Here is a 21,715-nt window from a genome sequence, read left to right as displayed (position 1 = left end):
TAAACATGGGTATCAGTTTTTCGACTTATAATGTGGCTTGAAGCACCCTATGGCTAAAGCTGAGCAGAGCTAAAGCAGAGGCCTGAACAACCACTAGATAAAACAAACATGTGAACAGAGGATCAAGTGGCAGCCTTGCAAATCTGTGAAACAAATGCCAGCTTTAGATCCCTGAACCTGACCACAAACCTGTCAACCTTGCTGATAAAGCAGAATGCTAATAAATCTTATGTCCAATGTCCCCCAACAGTGAATGATGTTCACCAGGTTGGGGGGGTGAAGAGACTATTATCTCGCGTCTAGGTGTTGAGGACTGGAGAAATCCATCTACCATCTGTCTACTCTGGCAATGTGGACTGAGAACAAGGTAGGAACAGATTTGGGTCTGCCTCTTAAAGGCTTGCGTGGTATCGAATGCCATCCTAATGACTGATGTCAGCTACAGCTGTGGTGTTTTCTAATGGACGGTCACCCCTGAAGCTGGTTAGTCCACGGCAGCAGGGACAAGTTAATGGCCTTTAGTGCAAGAACATTGATGAAAAGTCTGGACTCCCTTGATGTCCACGTCCTTTGGATTGTTTCCATTCATAGATCTCCTCTCCAGCCCCACAGGCTGGCTTCTGATGCAAGAGCACCATATGTAATTAGAAAAGAGTACTTCCCTGATTCCAGGTCACTCACAAAGTAAAATATACTCTGGCCTAGGGAAACATGCTAATGGGCTGGTCTAGAATTTGTCCCACACAGTCAGTACATTGAGCTGTAGAGGCCTGGAGTGTAACTGGCTAAATATCACCACTTAGAAGGAGGCCACCATGAGGCCACATGCAAAATCCAACCAATGGAAACTTCTTGGAATGTGAAGTTAGGACCTGAGCACTGAGGATCAATACCTGTTCCTGGGGCAGAAAAACCTGGACTTGGGCTATGTCGAAGACAGGGTCTAGGTACTCCCAAGTGGTGGATTATATGCAACACGGACTTCTGGAAATTAAGGATCCACACAAAACTCTTAAGTGTCTGTATCATCTGTGGCACATTGGCCATCATTGTGCTCTCTGCTGAGCAGATGAGCTCAGCAGCTGCGACGGGAGAGCATTGCAGCTGCTGAGGTCATCTGCAGAGACAGCATTAGCTCTTGTATCACTAGTGGACACGTGTCCTAATTCGCTCATCTGTTCTAGAAAAGAGGACAAGGCAGAGCTGTAAAAAACATTGGAAGCATTTGGGGCAGTCATCACTGCATGCACAAATGGCCTACAGGTTTGTGAGGATATTTTCAAATTGAATTAGTTTAGAATAATAGAATAGTGTTCATAGACTGCATAGAGTATTCTTTTAAAGGTGAACTAACCTTTTAATCCTTTTGTCCAACAGGTCTTTGAAGACTGGGGCAGCCTCAACTGAACAGTCAGAGATTTGTTGAGACTAGTAGGAGACCTCATCTACTGGGTACTGCTGCACAAACCTCTTGGAACAGATATACACTTTGTATGACTGCTGCCTAATCCTGTAAGAATGAGTGAACCGGAAAGAACCTTGTAGGTTTCTGGGTGATCTTAGGTCCAGTAGGTGGGAACAGTTCTATTGTTAAACAGGAGGAATGCCTCATCCATCACATCCCTAAATGGGTGCTTTCAGCTTAGGAAAATCGAGGGCAACTGCTCGTCCACACAGGAGGAGCTGTCAGACCCCGATGATTCCCCTTCCATTTCCTCATCTGGAAGGAACACTGCTACATTTTGTGCATCCTGCGGTCTCTAACTGTGCAAAGACTTTCCACCTCAGGTCTGCTATAGGGGAGGAAAATTCCTCCAGTGAATAGGAATTGGGGAGGGGGGGAGGGCGAGGGGTGGGAGGTGCATGAAGGTGTGAAAAGGTCCAATTTATTGAAAGTGAAGTTTTAGGAGGAACCCTGAATAATTATATGGTTCTGTGCACAGTGTGTAATGTCCCGACCCACCATCCAATTTTCCGTCTTCCTGACATTAGGGTGGGGGGATCCCCTGAGGGGTATTGCTATGAAGCAGAAAGGGGCACAGATGTCCTGTATTTTAAGACTGAAGGCTGCAGAATAATGCAGTGAAAGCGGATGTGAAGACCTGAGCCACCATTCAGAGCAAGGGAGAGCTGAAGCTGCAGTGTGCCTTTGTCTGAAGTAGAGAAATGTGCTCAAAATGGCACTCTGAGCTAGAGGAAAGCTGAGGTACCTCCTGTGCATTGGAACCGACCAATAGCTTGCCTTAATGTGTCGCAGGAGACACAGCAAAACTTGTTATGAGGAAAATGGTGCAAGGTTTGCAATGGCTATGAAAAACGAATTTAAAGTATTTTGCTCGATGGTCCATGGCCACAACAACCATTTACACTGTTTCCAACGTAAGGAAACTCCCTATCTCCCACCTACTCACATGTGCACAAGGCGGGAGCCCAGTGTCCAGACACACTATTTAACCAGCATCAGGAGGGCAAACTCTTTGGAGAGTGTCTTCAAGCGCTGGGTCCCACCAGCGCAGATTGCCACTGCCGTGGACCCTTAAAGCACCCTGCGGCTAACTGTACCTCACTGTATTACTTTACCAAAGGTTAATACCAAAAGCAGGGCATAGTTCCAGAGGCAATTTTATAGGTTAGCCCAGCGTCTTCTATGTGATGGGGTCTGGGTAAAGTTTCATTTGGTGCTGCAGGGGAGGACTGATCCAGAAGCTGCATGAATTAGCCGCAGTTGCTTGTCAGATGCAGTCAGAAGGAGAAAAAAAAACATTGTGCAAAGAACAGAGCGTAGCCTTCTCAGTTTTACAGTTAGAAATCAGAAACCTGCTCTCAGTAGAGAGAGGTCATGCAACACCTAAGGACACTAGCAAAAGGCTGAGGATTGCTGGGAGAGGAAGGTGTTCTATAAGATGTCCCAACTACCTTGTTTGCCAGTGCCCTCCTCTGAAGGTGACAGCATATAACCCATGGTCTCAATTAATGGAAGTCTGTGTCCTGAACCGTACGATTAAGAAAGTAGCAGACTGGGTGATTGGTGACATCCAACATATAAGCTAGGAAAGATAGTACATTGATCACGCTCCCAACATCACAAAAAGAGTGTGGAGCTAAAGTACTACTCATCCACAAATCCGTACAGACACAGCGCTCTCTACCTTGTCCATAGTTCTGCACACGTGAAGTGCCTACTCCATTGTCCACAAATCTGCACATGTGCAGCGTGCTCTCCTTCCATGTCACAGCAGGAAGATGCTGATCCCTCAAAATGTTATTTTTGGCCAGGCTCTGCGGAAGCTGTTTTTGGCCTACAGGCAGGTAATTTAAAGGAAGTTTAATTTCCTTACACTGTCCCATGATTTGTAAACTAATGATGACCCTTAGCTGCACTGCAAATTTTATTATAAAAGTGGACAAACCCTTTAATGACATCTTCTCACTGAATTGGTATTTTTACTTTGTTGGGTCAGAAAAGCCAGTTACTACACCTTTTTCACTTTTAATTCATAGCTGGTGCTCTTTTCTTGTACCATCTGCAATTTGGCTATACGCCTGGGTGGGTTATGTCAAGGGTCAATGCTTACATGCTGCCTGAAAGCTTGGCTTTTTCTTTTAAAATGTTTCATGACTTAGGTTGGTTAATAAAGTGTATGAAAGGCTTTTATAACATCTGCTTGATAAGGGAAAAATATTTCCCGCTGATCTGTCCAGAAATCTAGTCCAGTGTACTTTTGCAATGCCATCTCAAGCAATGTTATCAGAAAGCGTATTGGGACACAGGAAGATAAAACCCCCAGATTAATTAGGGTGGCAGTTGTAACATTTCTTGCCCTTGGGTGAGAAGATTTTTTTTACAGTAAAGCTTTTACTTTCACTAAAGACACAGATCTTTAGTAAAATATTTTTGGAGTGGAGATAACACCATATTCTTTTTCTTCATTCCTCATAGCTAGACTTGCTATATGGTAAGTTTATGGATGCCAACTGCAAACAGAAATTTAGTGAACATACCTAAAAGTTGGATTTAAAGTGACAGTGTTCGTCATGCAACATTAATTTTGCAATTATCTATAAAGTCTTTTTTGAATCTATACCTGGCACTACAGTCTGCTTCATTAAAGCGGAGTTCCACCCTGGATTTGTTTTTTTTTTTTTTAATACCCCCGGGACAGTCAGGGCTAGTGCATTCCACAATGGCTAGCCTCTGATCTGTCCCGGGTTGCACTTACCTGCAAGACGAAATACTTACCTTGCAAACGTCTTGTCCAGCGCTGCCATCTCAGATGTGGGCAGCTTGAAGCCAGCGCGTCCTCTTCGGCGTCTTCTTCCGCCTTCTGTGGTCCCACGATGCTCTGCGCCGGCCCCGACGTCACTTCCGGGTCGCGCGCGTCACCCCTCCACAGCTTCTGGGCATGCCCAGAAGCTGTTTAGAAGGGGATGACGCGCGCGACCCGGAACTGACGTCGGGGCCGGTGCAGGCGCAATGATTCCTGGGAGCTATGACGTCCAGCTCCCAGGAATCATTGCAGAGCCAGGAAGTGACGACGGGCCGCGGCCGAGGAAGGAGGAAGAAGGAAGTAAGGTAAGTATATTTTCTTCGCTACGAGGTAAGTAAAAAAAAAAAAAATATGCGATTATCCATTTCTTTTTCAGGTGACCCGGAGCGAAAAGATGGAGGTAAGTATAAAAATAGGGTGGAACTCCACTTTAATATTTAAAAACCAATATTAGTGAGCACTTCCTCACTAAATTCATAGATAGCTGAAGAAAGCCCAGAATAATGGAGAATACAAGGCATTTAACATTTTTTTAATGTTGTAAGCTCAAATGGCGTTACCTGGCTTTACCCCAAAGGAGCAGTTGCATGAATTCATCTTGCACAGAGGAGGTGGTATTTTTTTCCTAAAATAGTAAAGAATAAAACATGAAAATACTTTTAACATGTGTCTAGTAGTGCAGCAGAACCTAAAATGATGTCCATGAAGGATGAAGTGAATCCGATGTTCTAGTTTAAAGTGGCTGTAAACCTCGGACAGGAATTATGAACAAAGCAAATCCCTCTATAGTGTATACTTGTCTCAATTAAGAGCACTAAGTGTCACTTTTGTCTGCTGCTTCTTTCCTCTGCTATTAGCATAAATCACTTATGACAGGTTTTCCTGACACCAAGAGAAAAATGGTGACAGGGGAGGGATCTCCAGCTGGTTGACAGCCTCAGCTCCCTTTCGCCAATCAGATCTCAGAGCGCAACTTCAGTTCTCCACCCCCTTTTTTCTGATCTCTCCCATAAACTTTATAATTTAGCATCTTGAAGAGACGTAGAGATGAGAGGGCTGCAGATAGGTACAACTTATTTAGGAGGATTTGTTTCATCTCTCTGTATCACATAAGGCCAGTTACTTCACTGGGTATACATAAGGGTTTACAACTACTTTAAACCAGTGTATGTTTAAAGTGTAGCTAAAAAGGCAACACTTTTTTTTTTACATTTCGGATAGAGTAAGGGATAGATATAAACTGTTTTTTTGCCATCTGTGTCCCATAGGGGAAGATTTCTCTTTACTTCCTATCCCATAGCCAAAACAGGAAGTGAGAGGAAATCCCTCCAAAGTGAAGGAACCCAAGGGTATCAACCAGGGTCACCAAAACTAGCATCTCATTTGTAAGATTTCCCATTTATTACAGTTGTGATAAACTCAAATATTTTGATTTTCTTTTACTTTCACTTTCAATGATATCAACAGGACTAATAGAGAGAGGGGTGAATCTCCCTAAAAGGGGCACAGACAGCAATACAAACTGACAGATGTAGTAATCCATCTCTGCTCTCCAATACTAAAAAGAAAATAAATTTAAAAAAAAATGTTGCCTTTTGTTACACTTTAATGTACAGAAAAAGCATACATAGGTAAAATGTGCAGAGAATTTACATGGAGTCTTTGTAAATAGAAATAGATATGGAAAATTTGTATTTAGCATAAAGTCTCGCCCAACTGTAATTTATGAAATTAATTTTATTTTTTTTGGGATTTTTTTTTATTTTTTATTTAGTCTGAATAATGTAGATTATGCTCTAGAGATACATACCTAACAAGTATATGTTCTGTACTTTAGATTATGTTTAAAAGTGATGGTGCGCTTTTCTTAAATGTGAAAAATCATATATTGAACAATATATAACAAAAATGGGAAAAAAACCCAATCGAAATCACAGTGATGGGTGAGTAGGTGTAAAATAAACAAACAAAATTGTCAAATAACACTCAATGTGACTATACAAATAAACATTAAACTAAAAGTCCATTGAATAATGTGATCCAAAATGTGAAAAATGGTGAAGAGAATCCAATTAAAAATCAAGGTGATGATGTAGTGTTCCCTCCACCGGGTGAAATGCCTCCTTACCTGGCGGAAAGAAGGTAAGTGCCTGATAATGATATTCTAATATGGAAACCAGTGTTCTATTTCCACCTGCACACGTGCAAGGTCACCCAGGTGATAAATAAATACAAGCCTCTTACCAGATGTAAGAGACAATCAAGCCTCTAAATATCCTGATCATGAGGATGCTTCTTTAACACCATGGATGGATGAAATCATTCACACTTTCTTCCCTCTGTATAAGCCAACGTGTGTCTCCTATCCTTTTGGGGTGATAGACTCCCCGCGATGTTCCAAAGTACATGAAAGAATGGATGGGACTAATAATGCATTACCTTTTATATGCAATTTATTGATATACAGATTTGCACTTACAGTTAGGTTGAAAGTTCGGGCAGAAAATCATATATTGACAGGCTGAAGATCTCTAGGTGCATCGGGTCCGGCTGCAGCACGGACCGCCGATGACGCAATGACGGCACGCCTCCCTCCTGACGCGTTTCCTCCAATAGGACTTCAACTTGAGATGGGAGATCTCCCATCTCAAGTTGAAGTCCTATTGGAGGAAACGCGTCAGGAGGGAGGCGTGCCGTCATTGCGTCATCGGCGGTCCGTGCTGCAGCCGGACCCGATGCACCTAGAGATCTTCAGCCTGTCAATATATGATTTTCTGCCCGAACTTTCAACCTAACTGTAAGTGCAAATCTGTATATCAATAAATTGCATATAAAAGGTAATGCATTATTAGTCCCATCCATTCTTTCATGTACTTTGGAACATCGCGGGGAGTCTATCACCCCAAAAGGATAGGAGACACACGTTGGCTTATACAGAGGGAAGAAAGTGTGAATGATTTCATCCATCCATGGTGTTAAAGAAGCATCCTCATGATCAGGATATTTAGAGGCTTGATTGTCTCTTACATCTGGTAAGAGGCTTGTATTTATTTATCACCTGGGTGACCTTGCACGTGTGCAGGTGGAAATAGAACACTGGTTTCCATATTAGAATATCATTATCAGGCACTTACCTTCTTTCCGCCAGGTAAGGAGGCATTTCACCCGGTGGAGGGAACACTACATCATCACCTTGATTTTTAATTGGATTCTCTTCACCATTTTTCACATTTTGGATCACATTATTCAATGGACTTTTAGTTTAATGTTTATTTGTATAGTCACATTGAGTGTTATTTGACAATTTTGTTTGTTTATTTTACACCTACTCACCCATCACTGTGATTTAGATTGGGTTTTTTTCCCATTTTTGTTATATATTGTTCAATATATGATTTTTCACATTTAAGAAAAGCGCACCATCAATTTTAAACATATACACGTCCTATCAACTGGTTGCAGCCTTTCACCTAATCAGCGCACCCCTTTCTTTTCAATATCTGTACTTTAGATTAAACTTGTCTTAACCCCATTGCTCAACTGCACCGTTAGCAGAGTTAGCATGAGGCTATATTAATCTAGGTGGGTTCTTCTGCTGCTTGTTCTGAAGCCTAGAAGGCAGAGTGCAATGAAACTATTTCTAATATTAAAAGAAGTTAAAGCTGGTTAAATACCTACTCTCTGTAGGCTAATAAATACAGGAGGGAACAACCATGAATGAGATTCCCAACCTCAATGGTGTTACAGACAGTGAGAAAAAGCTGCCCTGCCTGCTTCTTATGACACAGAGTGACAGATTTTGATGCACAGTGAAAATGTGTGAATCAGAAGGGAGGTGGAGCTGGAAAAAAATGTGTATATGGTTAGGGGCATATGGCTGCTGCGAGGAAGAAGATATGGCTGCCATGTTGTGAGGCAGTTGAGAGTGATTATATATATTCGTGCATAAGAAAGTAAAAATATATGGAACTATATGGGTGAGAATTACATACATGATACGACAAAAACAGCATTAGTAATATAAAATGAATCCAAATTTAAAAGGCATACTTGGACAAACTTTGTTAGCCGAGAATCCATCTGCATCAAAATTTCTTCCCAGGCTTCACACATACAAGTCAGTGACAACTTCAAATACTAAAAAAAAAAAAAAAAAAAAAAATAGGAATAGTAAAATAATAATAAATAAATAAAATAGAGGACTCTACAAAAAAGACCAGTACTTTGAAGCACTCTTAGCACTTAACATGCCCACTTTCAAATACAGATATCTATATTGGGGTTTACTAGTTATTATTATTAGTTTGGGTCTTGTTCGAGTTCTCCGCCATGGTACTAATATGAGTTTTCCATTGCTCAAGAAATTCAAACTGCTTTGTGACCATAAGACCCCCGCTACAACATGCTTTAAAAACATGTCCTAAAAGTGATAGAATACTGTATTTTCAGTGAGCACGTCATTTTAATAACAGAATTCCCACATATAGGTAATTACTATGAATTGTGCAGCACTACTAAGCAAAAAAACTAAAAATCTTGCATATGCAAAGAAAAAAGAACAAAAAAAAAAAAACAAACACACTACAGTTTACCTCAAATGTCTATCAAGTTAACTTTTCTTTTAACCACTTTCATACAGAGCAGTTAGACACCCTTCCTGCCCAGACCAATTTTCAGCTTTCAGCACTCTCACACTTTGAATGACAATTGCTCAGTCATGCTACACTGTAACCAAACAAAATTTTTATCATTTTTTTCACACAAATAGAGCTTTCTTTTGGTGGTATTTGATCACAACTGGGGGTTTTTTTTTTTTCGTGATATATGCAAAAAAAGAGCAAAAATTTTGAAAAAAAAACCCACTTTTTTTTAGTTTCAATTATAAAATTTTGCAAAAAACGGAATTTTTGTAAAATCTTACCTGTAAAATTCCTTTCTCTGAGTCCTCCGACAGTCGCCGCCTCTTCATATTCGTCACATATGGGGTATTAGACTTTGCTCCGAAGGAGTAGCTAGGCAACAGAATATGTTAACAATAAAGCTTTAACATATCCCACCCTCAAGGGGTGGTCCCCTCAGTCAATACCCTCCTACTTCCTGCAACCATATCTCAGTTTTAGTGGAATAGCAGTAGAGTATACATTCAAACCCCAAAAGAGGGGCGGGGGCGGCGACTGTCGGAGGACTCAGAGAAAGGAATTTTACAGGTAAGATTTTACAAAAATTCCGTTTTCTCTTACGTCCTCCGACAGTCGCCGCCTCTTCATATTCGTCACATATGGGGACGTCCCAAAGCAGTGCAAACATGAGGGGTGGGAAACGCATCCGCGCCGAAAGGCAACGCAGTCTCCACATCAAAGAAAGGAACCTTACCAAAGGAAGGAAACCAGCTGGGCAACAGCAAAAATAAGTGCTCAACAGGAGCAACAACCCAGGAAAAGACAAAAAACCAGGGGATACAAAACTTATCCCAACAGCCAGGAGTCCCCAACAAGGGACCCTAGGGAACAGCCGCACTAAGAACCTTGCGGCCAAAGGAAGCATCCGCCGATGCCTGAACATCTACTTTGTAGAATTTTGTGAAAGTGTGTACGGTCGACCAAGTCGCCGCCTTACACACCTGGGCTACAGAAGCCCCATGACGACAGGCCCAAGACGTACTCAGAGATCTAGTAGAGTGCGCCTTCACAGGCACAGGGGGAACCTTCCCCTGCAAGGCATAGGCCTGTTCAATGGTCTGCCTGATCCATTTGGCAATGGTAGAGGCGGAAGCCGCCATGCCCTTCCGAGGACCCTCTGGAAGAACAAACAAGGAGTCCGTCTTTCGAAAAGACTCAGTCGATTTAAGGTAAACCCTAATCGCCCGAACAACATCCAGAGAATGCAATCTCACCTCCTTTGGATGTTTAGGCTTCGTGCACAACGAAGGCAAAACAATATCCTCGTTAAGATGGAATTCCGAAACTCGTTTCGGCAGAAAAGAAGGATTAGGTCGCAAGACCACCTTATCCAAATGAACAACCAGGTACGGAGACTTGCAGGACAAAGCCGCCAGTTCCGACACTCTGCGAGCCGAAGTGATCGCCACCAAAAAGGCGACCTTTTTGGACAACATAGACAACGAGATCTCCCTGATCTGTTCAAAAGGAGCACGTTGTAACACAGACAGGACTAGATTCAAGTCCCAAGGGGGCAAGGGATCCCTCCTAGGAGGAACCAGATGCCGCACACCCTGAATAAAAGTGCCAACCAAGGAGTTGGAAGCCACGGGACGTTGAAACAGAACGGCCAGCGCAGACACCTGACCCTTTATCGTAGCCAGCGCCAAACGCTGATCGACACCCGTCTGAAGGAAAGACAGCACCCGGGAAACCGAGTACGTGCGGGGTGAAAACCCCCTGGACTCACACCAGGCAAAATAGGCCTTCCAAGTACGGTAATAAACCTTTCCCGAGGAAGACTTCCTCGCGTTGATCAAGGTATGAACAACCTCTGGAGAGAGACCCTTCTCCTTCAGGACCTCGGTCTCAACAGCCAGGCCGTCAAAGCCAGCGACTGTAAAGCAGGATGGTAAATCGGTCCTTGAGACAGTAGATCGTCCCGAAGAGGCAGACGCCAGGGGGCGTCGACCGCCAGATTCACGAGGTCTGCGTACCAGGACCGGCGAGGCCAGTCCGGTGCCACAAGAATCACCGTGCTGCGTTCCGAGTGTAACCTGCGAAGGAACCGGGACAGCAACTGAATCGGTGGAAACGCGTACATCAGCCTGTACTGATGCCACGGGGCCACTAACGCGTCCGACGCGTCTGCCCGAGGGTCGCGCGTCCTTGCCACGAACCTCTTCACCTTGTAGTTGAGGCGAGACGCGAACAGGTCCACATCTGGAAGACCCCACTTCGCGCACAACATCTGGAAGACAGCCGGGTGGAGAGACCATTCCCCCTGATCCAGGGTCTGGCGACTCAGATAGTCCGCCTGCCAGTTCTCCACTCCCGGAATGTGAACCGCCGTTATCGCCGGGACATGAGTCTCGGCCCAAGACAGAATGTCGGCCACTTCTCGAGCCGCTCGGGCACTCCTGGTGCCCCCTTGGTGGTTGATGTAGACCACCGCCGTGGCATTGTCCGTCTGCACCCGAACCGGGCAGCCCTGCAGCCGGTCCGTCCAGCGATGAAGACAGAGCCTTATCGCACGCAATTCCAGAATGTTGATCGGGAGGGAAGACTCCCCCTCCGACCAGGTCCCCTGGGCGGACAGAACGCCCAGGACACCACCCCAGCCCGACAGGCTGGCATCCGTGGTGATTATCGTCCACGAGATCGGACGAAACGACTTGCCCCCGGACACCAACGGGGACTGGAGCCACCACAGAAGGGTTTCCCTGGTGCGATGACTCAACGAGATCTGAAGATCCAGAGACTGAGGTCGCCCGTCCCACTTGGACAAGATCTCCGCCTGGAGACCCCGCGTGTGAAACTGCGCGAAAGGAATCGCCTCGAAAGCCGAGACCATCAATCCCAGACATCTCATACACGTCCGCAGAGACGAGTTCGGAACGTCCCTGAGGGACCTGACTTCCTCCTGAAGAGTCCTGAGTTTGTCTTCCGGCAGGAAGACCCTCGCCTGCACCGAGTCCAGTATCATTCCCAGATAGGGAAGACGAACCGACGGACTCAGTGTCGACTTTGGAACATTTATCGTCCAACCGAACTCCTGCAGAGTTTGCATCGTGACAGACAGGTCCTTCTCCAGACCCTGACTGGTCGCAGACCGAATCAGAATGTCGTCCAGATACCCCAGGACAGAAATGCCCTGGGCTCTCAATAATGCCAGAACCGGCGCAAGCACCTTGGTGAAGACCCGCGGAGCCGAGGCGAGCCCAAAGGGCAACGCCACGAACTGGTAGTGATCCTCCGCAATGGCAAATCGAAGGTATCTCTGATGACCTTCGAATATGGGGATGTGAAGATACGCATCCTTCAAATCGATGGAGGCCATGAATTCCCCCGGAACCAGGGCAGCCACCACCGAGCGCAGGGATTCCATGCGGAACTTGCGAACCCTCACAGAGCGGTTCAGAGCTTTCAAGTCCAGAATTGGACGAACCTTGCCCTCCTTTCTGGGCACAGTGAACAGATTGGAATAAAACCCCCGAAATCTGTCCCGATGAGGCACCGGAACCACCACTCCCTGAGCCCTCAGGTCCCGCACCGCCAGGTGCAGATCCCGCAGGCGCTCCGGAGACAGTTGTAGATTTGAGGGAAAAAATCTGCTCTCTGGCCGAGAGAGAAACTCGATCTTGTAACCAGATCGAACGATTTCCAGAACCCATCTGTCCCGCACACGGGCCAACCAGGGCTGAAGAAAACCGAGCAAGCGTCCCCCCACCCCAAAACTGGGTGAGGGCGCCCCTTCAGGCCGAACTGTTATGGGCCGCAGGTCCGGATTGGCCGGACTTCTGTTTTCCAGACCAGGGTTTCTTCTGAGAGCCCTGGCCCTTGAACGGTTTTCCCTTGTAGTGCGGCCGAAAGGCACGAAAGGACCCCTGAGGGGGCCGAAAATTAGCATGCTTCTTCCCAGAAGCCCCCTTAGCCTTGGGGAAATGGGGCAAGAGAGTGCTCTTACCCCCGGTAATCCCCTTAATCAACACATCCAGGGACTCCCCAAAAAGGCGAGACCCATCATAAGGCAGATTGGCTAAGGTTTTACGTGAAGATTGGTCCACCGACCAACATTTCAACCAAACCAGGCGGCGAGACAACACCGCCACGCTGTGCACACGCGCGGCCAACGGAATCAGGTCCAGGTCCGCATCACACAGATACATGACACCCTGGTGGATCTGATCCACCATATCCAGGGTCGCCGCTGAGGCCGAATCGGCCACTAGGACGCGCCTAAGCATCTGCGTCCAACTTGCGATCGCCTGGGCCGCCATGAGAGAAGCAAACAGAGCCTTAAGCATAGAACCCGTAACAGAATAAGTATGACGGGCAAGAGACTCCAGTCTCCTATCCGTGGCATCACGGAAAATAGGGGATCCCTCTGCAGGGATCGCAGTGGCTTTGTTCAAAACCGCAATAGCATGATCCACTGGCGGAGGCACACACCACCGTTCATCAGTGGCAGGCGAGAAAGGATAACGCAGCTTGAATTTACTTGGTACCGCAAAAGGCTTGCGCAAATCGCGCCATTGGTCCTTAACAGCGCGCTGAAAATCAGCATTGCAGGGAAAAACCTGCGGCGTCCTGCGTTTTCTCTGCGTCCCATAAGCCGCCAAGGCAGCTGGGGGACACACCTCGTCCTGCAAACGTAGCGTCTGCTTAATGGAAGCAATCAACTCATCCATGATTGCAAGCTCTTCAGGCGAGCCAGGGGGAGAATTATCAACCCCCTCAACTTCAGCCTCTACCTCAGACCCCACTAGATCAAGAGAGGAGCGGGACCCCGATAGGGGGGTCCCCGCCAGAACAGCCCCATCACCTTCACCCTCAGAATCAGAGGACAGAGCAACTCTGGGCCGTTTAGTAGATTGAGCAGCCACCAGCATTTGCACCTGTGCAGCAAGGCCAGCCACAATAGTGGCTAAATCCCCCCCTGGGGGGGAAACAGCGGTCCCCTGGCTTTCCACCAATACTGTGGGAAACTTGCCCTCCTGAGAATCCATTGCCCCTGTATGCCAGACAACCAAGGGTTAACTGCCCCCTTACAGCAAGCGCGGCAAGCGCAGCCCACCGCACCACACTCAGGCACAATGAGACCCCCACAGGGAATATACAGACTGAATACAGGCAATGGAACACAGGAATAGAAGGATAAAACCTGAGGAGACTCCGCTGCTGCTGCTGCCTCGATCGGTGCTTCCAGGAGAGAGGAAGTGATGCTGCCAGGGCGCTCTATGTAAGCCTATGGAAGCTACAAGAAAATGGCCGCCGTGCATGTAAACCATGCGGCCGGAGCGGGCGCCGGTAAAATGGCGCCGTTTGGCGCCGAAATCGCCGCTCCACAGTGCATAAAATCACACACAAAATTATCCCAAAATATGGATACATGTTAGATCGCCGCAGCGATCGCTGTATATGCCCCAGCATGCCATTAAAAACATGCCCCACAGCACACAGCTCCTCACACTGCCCAGCCTGACATACTCAGTGTCATACAGCTCCCCCCCCCCCTTGCAGCCCACAGCATGCAGCCGAGATATAGGGAGACAAGCAGTGTGATTAAAGGCAGGTTACACAGTCCCAGACTGAGACCCCCCCCAGACAGACAGGTCCCCACATAGATACACTTACCTCACATGGCGTGGGGAACCCGCACAGGCGAACAAGCCGCTGCACATGAGGCAGGGAGAGTCGCAAATCAAGACGCACACAATGGCGGTTCAGAAACCGCACAGCGTCCGGTGAGGTAGCCACCTCACCAATCATCCCTGCACCGAACAGGGATGGGTCGTTCACCGTGCCAGGAGCGTTACCTGGCTGAACGCTCGATGGCAGACTGGGAAGCCACTGACCCACGACCTGCGACCAGGGGGATCAGCCCGAGACCCAGTCCGCATGATCCTCTTCGTCCGAAGAACTAACTAATGCTGACAAAAATAACAGCTAAGTAAAGGTAGAGAGAAAACTCAAACAAAAATCAAAAAGAAGAAAGAGTCTGGGACAAAAAGTCCCAGCACAGAGAGAGCCAGCCACTCCTGACAAGCTAGACATTAAAACTGAGATATGGTTGCAGGAAGTAGGAGGGTATTGACTGAGGGGACCACCCCTTGAGGGTGGGATATGTTAAAGCTTTATTGTTAACATATTCTGTTGCCTAGCTACTCCTTCGGAGCAAAGTCTAATACCCCATATGTGACGAATATGAAGAGGCGGCGACTGTCGGAGGACGTAAGAGAAAATTAATTTTTCTTCATACAATTGGGCCAAAATGTATACTGCTACATGTCTCTGGTAAAATTAACCCAAATTAGTGTATATTATTTAGTCTGTGTGAAAGTTATTGAGTCTAGAAGCTATGGTACCAATTACTGAAAATTGATCACACCAGCCTATCTCCTTTCTTGAGGCCCTGAAATGTCAGGACAGTACAAATACCGCCCAAATGACCCCTTTTTGTAAAGTAGACAGTCCAAGGTATTTAGTAAGAGGCATGGTGGGTTTTTTGAAGTTGTAATTTTTTCCCACAATTCTTGGGAAAATGAAGAAAAAAAATGTTTCTTACTACCTATCATACTTTTCAAGGCCCTAGAGCACCAATACAATGGAAAAGTCCACAAAATGACCCCATTTTGGAAAGCAAACACTCCAACGTATATTCTATGAGGCATTATGGGTCGTTTGAACATATCATTTTTTTCCACAGGTTTTTGGAAAATGTGGGAAAAAAATGAAAACTTTTTTTTTTTACACAAAGTTGTCAATTTATAGGATATTCCTAACACATAGCATGTACACAGCAAAAATGACACCCCAAAATACATTCTGCCACTCCTCCTGAGTATGGCAATACCACATGTGTGAGACTTTTTCACAGCCTAGCCATATAGAGGGGCCCAACATCCAAGGCGCACCATCATGCATCCTAGCCACTTGCCTAGGCCTATTTTTGACATTTGGTGTTTACAAGCTAAAATCAGTTGTTTTGCTAGAAAACTGCTTAGAACCCCCAAACATTATATATTTTTTTTTAGCAGAGACCCTAGAGAATAAAATGGAGATTATTGCAATATTTTTTATCACACCGTATTTGCGCAGCGGTCTTCTAAACGCAATTTTTTTGGAAAAAATTCACTTTTTTTAATTTAAAAATAAGAAACCAGTAAAGTTAGCCCAATTTTTTTTCCATAATGTGAAAGATAATGTTACGCCGAGTAAATAGATACCCAACATGTCATGTTTCAAAATTGCGCACACTCACGGAATGGCGACAAACTTTGGTACTTAAAAATCCCCATAGGCGACAATTTAAAAATTTCTACAGGTTGCCATCTTTGAGTTACAGAGGAGGTCTAGGGCTCAAATTATTCCCCTTGCTCTAACGATCGCGGCGATACCTCACATGTGTGGTTTGAACACCGTTTACATATGTGGGCGGGGTTTCTGTATGCGTTCGCTTCTGCGCGCAAGCTCACGGGGACAGGGCGCTTTAATTTTTTTTTTTTTTACTATTTATTTTATTTATTATTTTTTATTTTTACACCGTTTAAAAAAAAAAAAAAAAATTGATCATTTTTATTTCTATTAAAAGGAATGTAAACATTCCTCGTAATAGAAATAGGCACGACAGGACCTCTTTTTTGTGAGATCTGGGGTCAAAAAGTCCTCAGATCTCACAAGTACACTAAAAGATAGAAAAAAAATAAATAAAATTATTATATAAAATGAAAAAAAAAAAAAAAGGACCTTTAAACCGGTTGCTAGGCAACAACATTTTCCGTAGCTCCGGTCCTCCAAGACCATAGAGTCAAGTGAGGGCAAGCTTGCCCTCACTCGACATCCTGTCTGTGAGGATCTGGGACCGGATCGTTTTCCCCGCTGCCGGCGGGTCCGGTAAGCGGGGAAAAGGACCGGAACGTGGCAGGAGGGGGGGGGGGTGCCTCTTCCACCATCCCGGAAGGGTGATCCCACGGCGAATCCGCCGCTGGGACCACCCTTATCGGAAAGCCAACCGTCCACCGTTTAAAAAAATACCAGGGTTATGGCAGCTATCTGCTGCCATAACACCGGTATTTAGGTTTAAACGGAGGACGTATATAAACCTTTTTGGACTTGGACATGGTGGCTGTATGAAGGGTGATAGGTACTCGGGTACTTTGTTGGGCAGGTGACAGGTACTCTGGTACTGATGAGCAAGTGGCAGGTACTCGAGTACTCCGATAGGCAGGTGACAGGTACTCGGATACTCTGATGGGCAGGTGACAGGCAGGTGATAAGTACTGATGAGTAGTACTGATACTGATAGGTGATACTGTACTGATGGGTACTGATGATCAGTACTGATACGTGATAGGTACTGATGAGTACTGATGAGTAGTGATGGGTACTGATGAGCAGGCGGCAAGTACTCGGGTACTTCAGGCGTCAGGTACTCTGATGAGCAGGTGGAAGGTACTCGGGTACTCTGATGGGTAGGTGACAGGTACTCAGGTACTCTGATGACGGGTACTCCGTTGACAGGTACTCAAAGTACCCGAGTACCTGTCATCAGAGTACCTGTCATCAGAGTACCCGAGTACCCGTCATCAGAGTACCCGAGTACCCGTCATCAGAGTACCCGAGTACCCGTCATCAGAGTACCCGAGTACCCGTCATCAGAGTACCCGAGTACCCGTCATCAGAGTACCCGAGTACCCGTCATCAGAGTACCTGTGTACCCGTCATCAGAGTACCCGAGTACCTGTCATCAGAGTACCCGAGTACCTGTCATCAGAGTACCCGAATACCTGTCACCAGCCCATCAGAGTACCGAGTACCTGTCATCTGAGTACCTGATGGGCTGGTGACAGGTACTCGGGTACTTTGATGGGCTAGTGACAGGTGCTCTTTATTGGGGGGGGGCAATCAGTGTGTTTGGGGTGCACTATGATTGGTAACTAGCTGTTACCACACTCTCTTCCTCACACAGGATCAGTGTGTGAGGAGGAGAACACGGTGACAGCTAGTTACCGTGTTCTCTGTTGACATTTGTGACCGGCTGTGATTGGACACAGCCGGTCACGTGGTAAAGAGCCAATTTCATTGGCTCTTTACCTAGATCGGGGATCGACTCTGTCCGAGGGACGAGCCTCGTCCCCGATCGCTGCTCTGCGCGCCCCGGGGGCGCGCATTGCAGAGAGAACGAGCGGCTCGTGCTGGAGCCGCTCATGTGATCGGCTGTGATTGACACAGCCGATCACGTGGTAAACAGCCAATTTCTATTGGCTGTTTACCTTGATCAGGGATGGGCTATGTCCGAGGGACGAGCCTCACCCCCGATCGCCGCGCTGCGCGCCCCCGGGGGCGCGCAGTAGAGGGGAGATCCGGGCGACGTCATATGACGGCGGCCCGGATCCTCACAACCACTTTGCCGACGTCATTTTACATGATGCGGTATGGAAGTGGTTAAATAACAAAATCAAATCAGAACATATCAAGCATGGTTACAGTGTTCAAATCTGTATTTTCCCTCTTTGAAAGAAATACCTTCTGCATTGGGGGTATGCACACTTTGTGCCAATTAAAGGCAAATTCACTTTCCACTTTAGAGTGATTTACCTGAAGAAGTGTTGAAACGTGTGTAAACTTTCGTGCCATTCGGGTAACCTCAGGTAAATAGGAAGAAAGCAAGCTGGTATCCAACTGCAACATAAACAGGGGGTTTAAACATTAAAACTGACATTTAAGAATTCAGTTTAGTCTTTTGTAGCCATTTCTGTAGCTCACCTGGAAATATGTGATCTCAGGGGTAGTGTTTGTTGAAAGCTCAGTAACAACAGCAAGGGATTTTAAGTCACTTGACAAGCACAGACCAAGGCAAGAGCCAAACACCTGAAGTAAAGACGATGACATTTATTTATTAGAATGGGAACACCACAGCAATCAGTTCTTAGAACAACAAAAATGCAAAAAAATAGCCCTCTCTCTTTCCTAATAATGAAGAAAATGCAGTTTGCATCACACACCGGTGCCTAACGTGACTTCACATCTGTTCAAGTGTGTGGGCATCTTTTTGATACATTTCAATGGAAGATAACGCACCCACCATAAAAGGACAAGCATCCTAAATATATTTCCAGTTGGAGAACCAACCAATTTCTGCAAAATCTGGCAATTATCTTCATGTCAATGGATGCCATTAAAGATCTCTGGCTGGTCTGTTCTCAGAGGTGTAGTGTGATAGGTATTTTATAATAATTTTCCTATTAAACTTAAAAGTAGCACAAAAGAAATAACATTTTCAAAATTGGCTGCAGTCAACAAAAGTGTTATGTTAAGCTTTTGTACGGTCCAAATACAGAGTAGTCCCAGTCTGAGGAATCATTTCTTTTTCACACCATAAGAAAGGTCAGAGCTGTAATGAGGACACGCTCAGATGAACTACAGGTGGTGCTAACAATCATCGAACAACCTGCTGTCAGAGACCTGACTGAAATACAGCCAGTCATATATTTTTAATTTATGATATACCCCCAATCGTCATACACTTGTTTTTATCTGTAAGGCCCGAGAAAGGGCTCTGATTGAAACACATTGTCTAGCAAAATGTCACAGTCCATCCAGCAGCTCCTGCTGTCTTTCATCACCAGTGGGTCTCCTGCACCCAGATCCCCTGCACTGAGAAGGACTGTTGCGATTATGGGGGGGGGGGGGGGGGGCAAATGTTATTTCCTCCAGGATTAAGGATTTTGGTTGGTACCCACCTACTACCATTCCCCATCATACAAATAAACCTGCATACTCAAAATAACTCAAGCGCACCTTTACCTGAACTCAAAAAATAGTACATTTTCTATTATTGAGACATCTAAAAGAAATTCAAACGCATTCTATTTGTAAGGCATTTTCATGTATTTAACTATGCTGTATTTAACTCAGTAGCTGGCCAGAAGATATCTCTGACCCCAAGAAAAACATGAGCCGGTTGGCTCTCTTTAGTAAAAATGATACCAGACACATAAAAGACAAATATTGGAGAAATAATTAACAGCATACATAAACTGCACAAAATACATTACCTCTGTAATTGTAGCAATCTTGTACATTCCATAGGCATAGATTTCTATTTGCCCTGATTCCCCTCCAAGGACCAAAGCGTTGAGCCTTGTATAAAATAGTGCAGAAAAGTCATCTTAATTGAAAACTTTGACAAAATGAAAACAAAAACTGACATTCTCCAATCACTAGATACCCCTATAACCAAATAATTATCTGACAGATGTCATTATTTCCTTTACTGCAAACAAAACTGTGACTTTAAATTAAAGTGTTACTAAACCCACAACAGTAAAATCTGTCTGTAGATGCAGAATAGCATGCTTGTTATACTCACTGTGTAACCTAAGTGATTAATCCTCTGCATTGCCTAAAAAGGCTGTGTGATCCTGTATGCACAGATCCTCGCCCTCCTGCAATGTCACTCTGGACAAATCCAGATAAGACACAGTGAGTGTAGTACAGCTGCACATGCTCAGTGTGGACTCTATTGCTGCAGAGAACACTTCCTGGTTTTAGCTGAGCTATTCAGGTCACATGGTATTGACATCACACTTGCTTGTGTGTATACAGAATCCTAAATGACAGCCCAGTACCTTCCTCCTCCTCTATGCCCAGGTACTAAAAAAAGAACACAGTGGGTGGGATGTCACATCTTGATAGGATGGATGCTCCGCCTCACAAAAAAAACAGGAGGACACAGGTTATAGTGGACTTCAAGAGGCAGTGATTCCATAAATGAGATAACACCACTATACATTTTTGCAGTGTTCTTTTTTGACCTTTCAACAGCATCAGTTACAGCCTGCGGGTGTGCATATTGAGGTCATAGATTCTTTCGAAATTGTTAAAAAATAAATAAATTTCCCAATTTCTAAATTCATAAATAATACAGATCATGCCAAAAATGTGTGGTTTTCTTTTTTTCATATTTGTGATCCTTCTTTCTCTCTTTCTGTGCCTTTCCTCTTTTTCTCTCTTTCTGACACCCCAACCCTCATCCACATCTTCATCACACATATCACCCCGCTGCAACCTTGCCAACACCCCACCCCTTGTCATCCTCATCTTCATCACACCTGGCAACACACTGCAACCTTGCTAACACCCCACCCCGTCATACTCATCACACCTGCCACCCCACTGCAACCTTGATAACACCCCACCCACTGTCATCCTCATGCTCATCACACCTGCCACCCCTGCTAACACCCCACTCCCTGTCATCCTCATCACACCTGGCACCCCACTGCAATCTTGCTAACAACCTACCCCCTTGTCATCCTCATCACATCTGGCACCCCACTGCTGCCTTGCTAACATCCCACCGCCTGTCATCCTCATCCCCCCTATAACCCACTGCCAGCTTATAAACACCTGCATTGGGAAAGCAGCTTATTACAATGTTGAGAGGACAAGGGTCTCTTCCTCACAAATGTGTGGTGGCGGGTAACATGATCTGTGGATGGGTAATGTGGTCATATTGAAATATGGAACACTATGTTAACAATGAAAATGCCACCCAAGTGAATGATTGTTACTAAACCCACAACAGTAAAATCAGTCTATATATGCAGTAAAGCATGCTTGTTATACCCCTTAGTGTGGATCCTAAGGGGTTCATCCTCTGCATTGTGTAAAAAGGCTGTTCAATGCTGTCTTCTCTGATCCTCTCCTCCTTCCACAGTCCCCAAAAATAAACAAATATTTAGAGTCTATAGAGTCAGGCTGCTCAGTTTAGTGTGTATTGCT

At 45.5% G+C, this 21,715-nt stretch overlaps 1 protein-coding gene across 1 annotated transcript in view; it reads right to left on the bottom strand.

Annotated features, from left to right (window-relative positions):
* Window positions 1-21,715, bottom strand: part of ANAPC4 (anaphase promoting complex subunit 4) — a gene marked incomplete at its 5' end in the record, with an annotated part of 151,655 nt that overhangs the window by 89,830 nt on the left and 40,110 nt on the right. The window contains 5 exons of the mRNA XM_082273145.1: window positions 4,829-4,893; window positions 8,319-8,405; window positions 18,527-18,610; window positions 18,695-18,799; window positions 19,987-20,071. Coding sequence (XP_082129271.1) covers window positions 4,829-4,893; window positions 8,319-8,405; window positions 18,527-18,610; window positions 18,695-18,799; window positions 19,987-20,071 — 426 coding nt within the window. The remainder of the gene's footprint in view (window positions 1-4,828; window positions 4,894-8,318; window positions 8,406-18,526; window positions 18,611-18,694; window positions 18,800-19,986; window positions 20,072-21,715) is intronic.

Source organism: Pelophylax lessonae, assembly GCF_965119305.1.
Source record: "Pelophylax lessonae genome assembly, chromosome: 12".
Taxonomy (NCBI): Eukaryota; Metazoa; Chordata; class Amphibia; order Anura; family Ranidae; genus Pelophylax; species Pelophylax lessonae.
The sequence above is the reverse complement of the archived record's forward strand: the minus strand, read 5'-3'. Positions and strand labels throughout refer to the sequence as shown.